Here is a 12,237-nt window from a genome sequence, read left to right on the forward strand (position 1 = left end):
TCAGCACAGGAGCACCGGCACGCTCCCGCTGGGTTTCCAATGAGCCCTCCCGCAGCCTTTACCCTGTGCCGATGCCGTGCCATGATTTTAGTGCCATGATTTTAGTGCTGTGCTACCACCACGCTGCTAGGGTCCCACAGATAAGGCACACCAAAGGGCAGGGTGTGTGCACAGGGCAAGCAGGGGTTCCCTGCCTTCGTGGAAAGAAATATCATCAGGCTGAGCCCTGTTGTTCACTCCCTCCTCACCCAGGAGAGGGAACAGCTTCAACGCCCTGGAGATGGTGGAAGAGGAGAAAATGAGAAGAAAAGTCTGCAAGGGCTCAAGGGATGGGTGCTCACACCTCAGCTCAGCCCCGGTGTCCTGCAGACTCAGTTTCCACCGTGCAACAAGGCCAATGCAGTCTGAGGTACACCGGTACTTCAGGGTCACAGGAGAAGGATGGCAATGAGAAGCCCTGAAGATCTCACGCAAGGTCACCCACCAGCTCCCTGCTGACAGCATCTCCATGGTGGGAAACAAGAAGCCACCCAGGTGGGGACACAAATCCCTCTGGCAGAGAGGAGGTGGCTTTTCCTCCCACTGGAGGAGCCAGGGTGGAAACTATCCCATTGTGATCTTTGAAATGATGCGCAGCCAGCCTGCACAACCTGAAAAACACAGTCCAGGAAGCACCGACCCCATCCCACCTTAATCCTCATACACAAAACACTCAAACCAGTGTCAACACTCTTGAATCACTGACAGCTGCTCGAGTAGAAGCTTCTCCTCTGCATTCCCAGCCTGAAATCCCCCACCACATCGGACGTCTCTCTTTTTCTGCCAGCATAATTAAAGCTGACACCCCAACGGGCTCCACCAAAATCTCCAGGTTCTCACTACACAACTGTACAGCTCTCCTCCAATAGCAAGGAATGACTCAGTGGGGTCTTCAGCTCCACATTTACTAAGATGGTGTATGGAAATTAAAAAGTAGTGATTTCAACTCTCAATCTGATTAACAAAATCCCCAGGAACACAGAACCTGGCTGCTAGACTGCAGTCTCCCTCTCCTCTCCTGATTTTCTAGGATGGCATCAAGATGTTTTTGCTCAGTAGATCCCTCATCATGGTTAAGACCCTTCAGCCACTGGTGGCCAGTATGGGGAGCCTAGAGGGGGACTCTGCTCCCAGCAAGTTGCAGGTGCTCCCCTCCTTCCTAAGCACAGGAATTTAACCCACTTCATTTTATTCTTTTTTTTTTTATAGCACCCAAAATTCGATACAGAAGATGCAATGGGAACACGTGAGCCTCTGCCCTGACTGTGCAATTAACCCAGCGACACCCACGCATGGGCTCTGAGCTGCTGTTTCATGCAGCTCCTTAGGGAAAAAAAAGGCCTGTCACGCTGTCCTGGGCCTTTGTTAGAAAAAACTCATTACCCTTTGCTACCAGAGCTGGGAGAACTACAGGTATTTGGTGGGGGAGGTTATTGTAGGACGGCATGGGGTGCAGGTCCCCACATCACCTGCATCAAATGCCTGCCAGTAGCAATTAAATCATCCTTCAAAGAGAGATCCCAGCTTTCCCAGCACCATTAGCCATGCCCTGGAGGGAACGTGGTCTATTTTCAGCCACAATGGCTTTAGACCAGGTCACCAGCAGGTTAAATGGGACTGTGCAGCATTATCTCCTTGCCCTCCCATTGAGAAATTAAACACCACGGCGTGATGGGCAGCAGCAGGACTGACATGAGGCCAACACACACCGGGGCACCCACCAAAAGGTAAATGCCACCTCCTCTCTCCTCCCCTTGGCTTCCCATCACCTGCCGTGGCTACCCACTGCGCTGGCTGCCTTTCCTCTGAGTGGGCACTGGGCTTTGTCCCTGCCTGTGCTGCTGTCCAGTCTGTTCTGACTCCCCTCTGCATGGGATGGTGAGTGGTGGACCAAAATGGGATCACCCCCAAACTTGTCCCTGCCTGTCCTCCTATCCAGCACACATGAGGTCACAGCCAGGATGGTCCCCACCACGTCCAAGCCCAAGTGTGCTTAGAAGGGGACTCAGCACTCTGTATTCTGCAAACCCAAGCCTGCATGGTGCCAGTCCAGGGCTGCTCATCTTGCCCCTTCCTCCAGAAATGAGGTGGCCTGACTGCAAGCTCCCAAGCTGGGCACTGTCCCAAGACACTGGTTTCACCAGGGTTTCACTGGGGCCACCAGAGAGGTGGCATCTCCCCATAGCAGCTCAATCTACTCTACCAGCAGTTCCACCATCAAAATCCAACCAGTCTCCCCTCTGCTAACATCTGGCAGGGAGCTGGCAGCTGGATGAGGGTTTGTTTTGCCTCCCAGGCCCCTGCCAGGCGCAGTCAGCACGAGCGGGATGACTCAAGACCCTGGGAGATGTGGCCTCCGTCGTTGTGTATTTTAAACCTCCTTGTTTACAAAGCTGCTGCTGTGGCTCCGCGCCTCTTGGGGTGCCTTGCAAAGCAGAGGGAGAACGCTGCAGGGGGAAACTGAGGCATGGACCTTAGTGCCCTAATGCCAACATGCATGCTCAGTGATCAGACCCCAACCACTGCACAACACCAAGGAGAGACCAGCTCCAACAAACACTCCAAGGCTGGAGCCAGGATATCATCAATGACCCCACTGTGTCTGATCGGCTCCTGCTCCGACATAGCAGGGCCAGGACGGGGTAAGCACAAGGTGAAGCCAGAGGCACCCACACGTAGTGCTCCGTTTGCCACAGCAGGTAACACGTCCCTTTCCCTGAGTCCAGCGCTGGCCTCCACAGCATCCACAGGGACCAAAACCACGCTGGGAGAAATTAAGCAACGGGCTACAGACATCTGGAGCTGGACGAAGGAGATCCACAGACGGAGCACAATCCCCTAAGCCTCTTTTCCTTAGGAAACCAAGCTCAAAAGCTCAGCCTGTGCCCAGCCTCTCCCTCCGACCCCACATTCAGCCCTTTTTCCTTCCAGAGGCTCCTGCCCTCCCCACATCCTCTGCACTGTGAAGCAAAGGGGGTCTCTGCGGCTGGCAGACACCCAACACTGCTCATCTCCCCGACACCCATCACGGCACATAAACGTGGAGGCAAATATTATGGTGGTGCTGTTTAATTCCTGATGAATTATGCAAATCCATATTCAAACCCAAGTGCAGCCCTTGGGCTCCTGACAAATTGCCAGCCTGGCCCCGATGTCACAAGGCAGGGACAGCCAGCCCTCCATCAGGTGAAGCGCTAGCTGGATGCCTTATATATGTACATACAGACACACACATGTTTGCACATTTCAAACGGGGAGAACAAGCAGCACCTGCAAAAATGATTCAAGAGTGACTTTTGCATTTCTCCTTCCTCCCAGCTGCGTTTAGCCCATCCAGGGAAGGTCACTGAGCTTTCATGTCCTCCACAAGATGGAAGCAGTTCGGGTGGACAGTGAGATTGCAAGCAGGAAAGGAGACAAAAATCACCAAGGCTGGGGCTGCGAAGCAGAGGAGGCAAAGAGGGGCAGAAGGGGAACGTCTAAAACGCTTGTGTGAATATGAATGTCAGCCCTGAAGCTGAGGAAAAAAAGATCTGCCTGTAAAATAATCACAGAGAGGGCTCATCTGACGAAAAGCAGGAATTTTCCCATCCTTCACAGACCCCAAATGTCCATTAGAAGACTCGCCGCTTTGTGTGGCTAGTGAGAAAGCCCAGCTGTAGCACTGGGATGGCAAAGGGAAACCCCAGCACGCCATGCACACCAGCAGCCTGGCACGGGCTGCCTGCCTGGCAGAGCTGACCCAGAGCACAGTGTGCCAGGCTTTCACCGGCACCTCGCAAAGCTGCCTGCACCCATTTTGTACTCGCCTGCCCGGATGGTTACTCGCTGGAGTATTATCCGCTCGGCTTGTGTGTGACATGGCATGTGGGACACCTCCCCACCCAGCAGACCGCGACACAAACCACCCGAATTACGCAGACTGGGCAGCAGTAAGATGGGGGCTATTTCATTCACACGCCGTTACCAGCACTGCCTGCAAGCAGCAAAGAGCCCAATCCCTTCCAAACCCTCCCTCCACAGCACGCTGGCCACTTCCATGGTTATTTTTATTTATTTTAATTAAAAGTAACAAAATCGAACGTGTCAAACGCGTATTCAAGCCACGGGGAATTTTGCTGAGAAGGGATCTGGGGCAGAAAGGGAAGCATGGGCAATATATCTAACCACCAAACATAAAAAAGGGATCTTTGCTTGCAGTAACGCAGCAGGGTATGATGGATGGCAGTAGAAGCAAGAGCAACCTTTGCAGAAGTTGCCAGGGATACAGATCCAGAGAGATGGGGCTGAGTGCCTTAAAAATCTCCACTATTCCCCTAAAAAGGCAAGTTTTCTGCCAAATACACCGCATTGCTCCTTCCCTTGCTCCGAGCCCACCATGTTCAGCTTCCCTGCCTGCATCCACTTCTTCAAAATGGCTCTTTGGCCACTGCTACGCCGGCAGTAAAATTTATTCCCAAGGTCACTTCAATTCTTTTACCACTATTTCCAGTCTCGCCGGATTTAAACAAAACCCAGCCTTGGATACACCGAGCCCTCCCTCACGCCCTCCTTCCTGCCCACCACCTCCCTGATTTACAGATACCAAACTCTCAACTACCTTTCGCTTCCCATAACCGTCAGCGACAACAGCTGGAGAGGAAAAACGGAGCATATTGTGCACCCAACAGCTGATCCTCGCGGCGTGGGGAGAGAGAGCCCAACTGTCACCGCCGCGGTGCCGCCGATCGGCAGCGCTCCTGCCGCGCCGCGCTGCGCCGTCCTCCCCAGCTGGCACGGGTAGCGATGGCCACCACGGGCTTGTGCAGTTACCGACCCCTCGGTGTTTAGAAAATCAATTGAAACAAACAATAAGCAAAGGAAATAAAGAGTGGGGGGGTGGGGGGTGTTTTCCCCAGCCGGCGGGTGCGTCGCCGTGCCTGCAGACAATCCAGCTGCGCCAGCTCGGGAGCGATGTCAGCCAGGAACGCTGGGCTGGGAGAGGGAAACCCCAAATTCTCACAGACAAGGAGAGGCAGCAGCACTCTGCCGGGTGGCTGTGCCGGAGCACTCCCAACCCAAACTTTGCTTTTGCTTTTTAAGGAGCATCCCCAGCTGGAAAAGCCAGCGAGGGGCTGCTGCAGCTGGACACAGCACTGCAGGCAGGGAGCTCGGGGCTGCCCTTGGCTGCCCACCTTCCCCAACCCTGCCCGCGTCCTGGGGTTGTTCAGGGCCCGCTGTGCTCTCTGCTTGAGCGGCGAGGCAGAACAAAGCACTCCCTTGTCCTCGGCACCTCGAGCAGGCAATGCTGGATCGCGTTACCTAACCCAGACCAACATCTCCTCGTCCCAGCAAGGCAGCTTTCGTGTCAGCACATGCCAGCCTGGCCCCAATTCCCTGCACCACCTCCCGCCCGAAGCTTTAACTGGACCAGTTTAGTACACGTCGAAAACACAGGGGGCCTTGTTTCAACTCGTCGGGCGCTAACCCCAGCTGGAGGAGGTGATCTGACACCCTTGTGCCGGTCGCAGCCGCGGCTGAGCCGCAAGGCGCTCACCTGGAAGGCTGCCTGCCCTGACGACGTTAATTCCCCTTAACAATGTTCATTTCCATATTCATCGCGAGATGGTGAAATGACAAGATGGGAGGTTATTTACTATGTAATTATGAACTAATTTCAGCTTTACCCTGGGTTATCCTAGGAAGGAGATCTAAAATTTCCCTTACGAAAGCCCTGCTCTGCTAACCACGTCTGCAGCGAGATTAATTCCCGGCAAGTTGCATCTCTACAACAGCTGCTATGCTGGGAAAGAGCAGGAGCCTGTCCCCAATGCCAAGAACCTGCCCGGTGCCCCACACTATCCCAGGCTAGGATTTCTAGCACCAGCACATCCTCCAGATCAAATTCTCACTGGCACACCATCAGTCACGGCTGGGACCAGTGGTCGTCCAACCCCACACCAAGGAGGCTTAGCGCTGGGTGAGGGACAAGCCTCACTCGGGGCGGGAGAAGGGCTGCTAAGAATCATGCTAATAAAACACATCTTTACTAGCACCACATACCAGAGGCAGGGCAAGGCTCCTGCCCGTTCAGCTGTGGAAGGTATTAGAAACCCTAACACAGCAGTGGACCTTGCTCCGAGTAGGTTTATGTCACCACCTTGGCCCTTGGGCTCTCGTCGGCAGCCCAAGCCCCACAGCCCTATCATCAGCTACCGTCACTTGGGATGGGAAGTTCAGCGGAGGCTGGAGGACAGGCTGGACAGTCCTTCCCAACCCTCCTGAAGGATGGAGATGTCACTGCACAACCCATTCAACTACCAGGACCTCAGGAAAACTACTAGGACCTCAAAACCACCAGGACATCAGAGAAACAGGTTCCCAGCGCCCCAGGAGCACACGACGGGAGACCCCCAAAAACGCAGAAAGCCCCTTTTCATCTCCCATTTCATCCCCTGTGTGAAACCAGAGGCTGCTCCCGTTTTGCTCACGGACTTGGCCGCAGGCCCGAGGGAGCTGCAGGGGCATCACTTAATGGCCAAGCACTTCCCCCGCCCCCTGGGATGCCGGGTATAAACGGGAGAGCGCGCCGGGTCCGAGCACAACGTCCCTGCCCGGCGCAGCCACCACCACCTCCCCGAGCCGTGCCGGGCTGAGCACGCTCGCTGCTCTGCCTGAAAACACGTATCGAAAAGCATCTCATTCCACCAGGGCCCCAAGGGAGGGGAAACATCTCCCCAGGCAGGTCTCCGGCCGGTCTGCATTCCTCCCGGCGTTACACGGCCCAAGCAGCCCCTCGCGCTCAGCCCCTCGCACCACCCCCTGGGCGGGCAGGGAGGGGGAACAGCGATTTCAAGGGCCATTAAACGCCGATGGTATTTTCCTTGCAGCATCAAACCTCGACTAAAAAGAGCTGCCTCAAACCACAGCCGAAATCGCCGCGCTGCTCCGGGAGCCGCCGCCTTCCCAGCCCCGCTCCGGGAGGCGGCGGCCGGGGCCCGGCGCGGCCCCGCACCGGCGCGATCCCGGCGGCGGCCGGCAAAGCGACTTGAGCCTGGACGCAGCCGGGATGAGCACATTGTGCTTCTGCTGGCGCGGCCGACGGCAGGGCCTCCTCTGCAAAATCTGCGGGCTCAGCACAAGCACAATTTTGCCATTCTACGGATGGCTACAGTGGGATTTTGCTGGCACAGCAAAGCTATCCAGAGGGGGAGGATATTTGGGGTTTGTTTTTTCTCCTATGCTCCTACCTGGCCTTGCTGTCTGGAAAACTTCTCCCTGGGCACAGCAGGCCTGGAAGAGGATGGTCTCCATTCACCCTGAAACCCCTGCATTTGAATGCACATGCTAATGTAGAAGTAGGAAAGCAAGCAATACAAAAATCTTTCCCCTCTGCCTGACGGCTTTCTTTTCAGCCACGGCTCTCAAGACGGATATAACACAACGTCAGCTCTGCTCATGCAGGTGTGCCCCTTTTTCCAGGAGCCGGAAAGCGTTTCTGAAGCATACTTTAATGGAAGAGGCTGGCATTCTTGTACACAAACACAGATCTGTTCCGGTAGCCTCAGCACACACACCTCCCACCCAAGAAAGGATACCTCGGTCCATGGCAAAAAGAAGATTTTTATTATTCGTTTTATACTGGAGCGTCTTTTTTTGCACGTGAGTGACACTGGCACACACACAGACCCGCTGCCCAGCAGGGACACGGGCCCTTCACAACCGAGTCCGAGGGAGACTTTTCCACCTCCCCCAAACCACAGCAGCAGTCAAAAACAACACACCCGCCCTGGGATTGAGCTGAGACCGGGACACTCGCTTGGACCTGAAGACGATGGGGTAGAGAAGGAGCAAATCTATGAATACCCTATTCTGGGCCGCGAGCTCCCGCTTTCGCAGACTTGGTCACCATCGATCGCAGCCTCTTTTATGCAAGGGCTTCCCAGCTAGCTCAGCCACTGCCAGGGATGAAATTCCATTGCGAACAGTCACCTTCCTCTCTCTGCCGCTGTCGGGCTGGCTCCCCGGCCCCCGTAACCCCCCTGCCCTCCTCTGGGACAGGCAGACAGCAATGCCCGAGAGCGCAGGGGTAACACGGGATGGCAGCCCTGCAGCCAAGGGCTGCCTTCACCTCCCGCCCCGGCCTCCAGCTCACTCCTCCCTCCGTTTGCTCCCAACAAAGGGACTTCTGTCCCAGTCCCCTCAGCCAAAACGCTACCAGGGAACAGAAATCCCCCTGAGAAGGGCCAAGGGTCGAGGGGCCACTGGACGAAGCCCAGACGCCCGTATTTTGGCACTGGGGCAGAGCCGGGACTGTCGTAGCACGCAGAGAAAAACAAGGAGTCGGTGCCGGCGATAACTGGATTCTCAAATATGGCCAATCGCGCTATTTTTACAGGGGCGTATTTATTTTAGGAGGACGCTGGGACGCGTTCAACAGTCTCTTTCTTCAGCCTTGCAGTATTTAAAGATCGGTTTGAACTGGCTCTATTTAAAGGCTTTGCCTCCTGCCCACTTTTCTTAACCCCTTGCACAAGCCTTTGCCTTCCAACCCTCCAAACCCTTCCTAAAAACAAAACCAACCAAAAAAAAACCCCCAAAAAACAACAAAACAACCCCACAACAAAAACACACACACCCCAACATCAACACATCCAACCTACAAAGGGCCCCTCCGTAGCAGGAAGCAATCAGCATTTCAAACTGTATTGTTAGAGCCATAAAATTTAACAACAACAAAAAAAATCATCCCTGCCTATCCCACTGCTGTGGCGTAATGGAATGTTCGACTGTTAATTGTCGAGCTTTTTAAGGCAGTTTTAGGCTGGGTTGTGACTTGCCATGCAGCAGTGAAGGCGAGTTGACAGAGCTTTGGGAGCAATCATCCCGGGGAACAAGCGGGGAAAGCCGGGCACCACGGAGGCACAGGCAGGCATGGGGGGATTTGCAAGAGACTTCAGACAAGGGAAAATAAAAATAAGACTTAAAAAGACACTGTAGGGATCAGAAAATTCATTCCCTCTGTGAGAGGCCCCAAATCTGCAGCTCCATCGCAGCCCGAGAGCTCGCGGCGCAGCGGGAAAGCGCAAACGCTTTGTCGGCTCAGCCGGAGCTCAGTGCCTCCTCTCCCCGGCTGCCTGGATTTCAGCGAAGCACCAGAAAAGGAAATTTTAGGAGGAGAAATAAAACATTTGGGGTGGGGAAAAAAAATAAAGCCACCTTTTTTTTTTTTCCCAAATCGTCGAAAAAAAAAAACCCAAAGAGTAACAACCCACATTCGGTTTGGTTTGAGATTATCCAGATGACTTTCTGCAGAGATTGTGCTCTGCTTTAGCAGGAGGTGGAAAAAAAATTACCCAGGACAAAAAGGGAGGCCACAAAAAAAAAAAAGATAGACAAAAGGGAAGGAAAAAAAGGTGTTTGCCCATGTGCTTGGCTTCATAGCTGTTCGCTTTACACCTCTCCGCTTAGCACCTGGGAAATTGGCAGTGCCACCTAGTCTAAAACCAATAAATCTTTTTCCCTCGATTCGGGCTGCTTCCTTCTCTGCAGATGTTGGCAATCAGGTTTGCAAATTTCAAAGTCATTCAGCCCGGGTGGCTGGGAGAAAAGCAGGTTTATTATTGCAAAACCTGTCACCCTCCCAACGCCTAAAGTAAACTCCGAGTCACCCCTACACGCCCAGGGGAAAGAAAGGGGAAAAAAAAAAAGATTAAAATAGAGCCAGAGAGGGAAATCAAACGGTCAGAAATCCCTCGTCTCCTCCCTGGGCAAGCTCGGCGGCAGCCCGGCAGAGCAACGGGCAGCAGCGCAGGCAGCGTTCTCCCACCCAGGGGATCGCTGCGAAAGGGGGCCCAGAAAAGGAGGCAGAGAAAAATCTCTCCAAAACAACAAAAAAACATAAATCAAAATAAAATCAAAAGCTGACTAGGAACATTTTTTTAAAAAATACATCCCCGATATTTCAATGTCTGGTTTTGGGGTTGTTTTTTGAACTGAGAAGCTGCCGTGGGGCTACCCAGGGATGGAGTGTGTCGAGAATGGTGGAAAAAAAACCCAGCCCCTGTGTGGAAGTTTTCTCTGCAAGTTTAAAAAATAATAACTACGAAGGAGGAGGAAAAAAAAAAAAAAACAAGAGCACAAAAAAACCCCATAATCCATAAAAAGCCGCGTTTCCAGAGCACTGCCCGGCGGGGCTGCGGCAGCACCCAGGGAAAGCACCAAAACTGCCCCGTGTTGCCCCTTTTTCCTGCCCGAGGGTGTTTATTACGCCTGGCCGCAAAGCACCCGGCGGGCAGCACAGCCCGTCCCTCCGCACCCCGAGCTGCCTCTCTCCCAGCGTCCCCAAAAGCCGAATTTATTCCTCAAAACACCCGTAGCCGCCTTGGCAGGGACTTTCTTCGGTGCCAGCAAAACCGTGCGCTGAGGGGGGAATTTCTTTCCCCATTCCCCTATTTTTCCTCATCCCCCTATTTTATTTGCCCCATTTCCCTATTTTTCCCCTCCCTTTTTTTTTTTTACTTCTCTCACAATCAAAGCCAGGCGAGGTAGAAAGTCCTTGGGGAAAACACGCGAAAAAGCCGCAAGCATCGCTAGGGACTGAATTTTTCTCTTATGGGTTTTTTTTTGCCCTTAACGCCCCGCCGGTCCCGGGGGCCCGCGAAGGAGCAGGGGAACGAAAGCGGGGGGTGCCGGGGGGGTCCGCGGAGCCTTACCCGGGTGGGAGTGGAGGCTGATGCCCGATGCGAGGAACTTGCCGGGCTGGAGGGCGGCGGGGAGCCCGGCGGCCATGGGACCGGCGGCGGGGGCCAGGCGGCCGGTGGCTCCCAGGCGGTGGCTCTCCATGGCCAGCCCGGAGAGCAGCGGAGGGGGGCCGTGCACCGAGCGGGGGGGCCCGAAATCTCGGCCATCCATCATCCACTCGCCGGCTTCAAGGAGTCTCCCGGATCGCTGTCGGTGTCCGCCACCGCCTTCCCCCCCCACCCCCCCGCCCCCCCACCCCCCCTCCTCCTCCTCCCCCAAAAAATCAGATGGTTTTCAAAAATAAGGCGTCCAAGCGGCCCATGGCGCGGTGCAGGGAGCCGGCCCCGGCGCGGCGGTCTCGGCGCTGCCTGCAAGAGAGAAGGAGGGTGCGGTGAGACAACCTGCCCCGGTCCTCCTAAAAACATCTACCTCAAAACCCACCCTCACCTTCGCACCGAGACCGGGGGAGAGGGAAAAGGGGAGAAAAAACAAACAGAAAAAAAATCGGAGAAAACTTGCGGCAAAGGGCAGGAAAAACAAGATCAAAAGTATTTAATATCGATTAAAAAAAAATAGTGTTAGATTTGTCGCCCCCGAAGCCAACGCGCGGCTCGGAGCGCCCTCCGCAGCGCCCGGAGCCCGGCAGGGCCGACCCGGCGAGAAAGCGGCACGGCGGAGCACAGGAAAGCACACATAAAAACCCCAAATCCTTAAAAAATCCTTTTGTTTGGCTGGCTGGTTGGTTTTGTGTTTCCCTCCGTGGGGCTGCTTTACCCCGCCGAAGCCGCCTCGGCAGCTCCCGCCGGGAAAGGGGCTCCAGCGGCGGCTCCGCTTCCCCAGCCCCGTTTCTCGCTTCTTTTCCCCCATTCCCGAGACTCTAAACCGCCGCCTGGGCTTTTTTTTTTTTAAATTTCCTCCCGTTTTCCCCAGCGCCGTTCTCGCTCGGGAAAACAAAACACGTATTATTTCCCGACAGAGCGGAAAAAAAGAATACTACATATAAACTCAATATATAATTTGTACTTGCAGCCTGACGAAACGATGGGGTTTTGCACCGGGATAACGAGAAATAACAAACACCGCGGGAAATAAAGAAAGGGTATTTTTTCCTGCCTGTGGCCGGCAGCGCTGCCGGAGCCCCGGGAGCCGCCGCTCCGCTCCGCGCTCCGCTCCGCCCCGGCCCCGCCGCCCTGCCCGGCTGCTCGCCGGCCGCTGCCAGCGCGGGGGAGGGGGGTGCTGCCGGGCCAAGAAATGATTAACGAAAAAAACAGAAAAGAGAGAGGGGGGAAAATGCAAAATAATAATGAGGAAAGAAAAAAAAAATCCCACCGGCTTGTTTAGGTTTTTCTTGGTTTTGTTGGCTGGGGTTTTTTTTACTATTTACTTGGGTGAAATTTCTATGTTTAATTAAATCCTGCCTGCGTGGCTGAGCGGGGCGAGTCTCACCCCGGGGCTGCGGGAGCGGCCGGATCCCAA

The 12,237-nt window shown here is 54.6% G+C and overlaps 1 protein-coding gene across 3 annotated transcripts in view; it reads right to left on the bottom strand.

Moving 5' to 3' along the window:
* TNRC18 (trinucleotide repeat containing 18) overlaps window positions 1–10,982 on the bottom strand; it is a 56,342-nt gene extending 45,360 nt beyond the window's left edge. For all 3 annotated transcript variants that reach the window (XM_061991986.1, XM_061991985.1, XM_061991983.1), the window contains exon 1: window positions 10,734–10,982. In XM_061991986.1, the coding sequence (XP_061847970.1) occupies window positions 10,734–10,935 (202 nt within the window). In that variant the 5' untranslated portion in view covers window positions 10,936–10,982. The remainder of the gene's footprint in view (window positions 1–10,733) is intronic.
* Between the last annotated feature and the right edge of the window lie 1,255 nt (window positions 10,983–12,237).

This window comes from Colius striatus, chromosome 3 (assembly GCF_028858725.1).
Source record: "Colius striatus isolate bColStr4 chromosome 3, bColStr4.1.hap1, whole genome shotgun sequence".
NCBI lineage: Eukaryota > Metazoa > Chordata > Aves > Coliiformes > Coliidae > Colius > Colius striatus.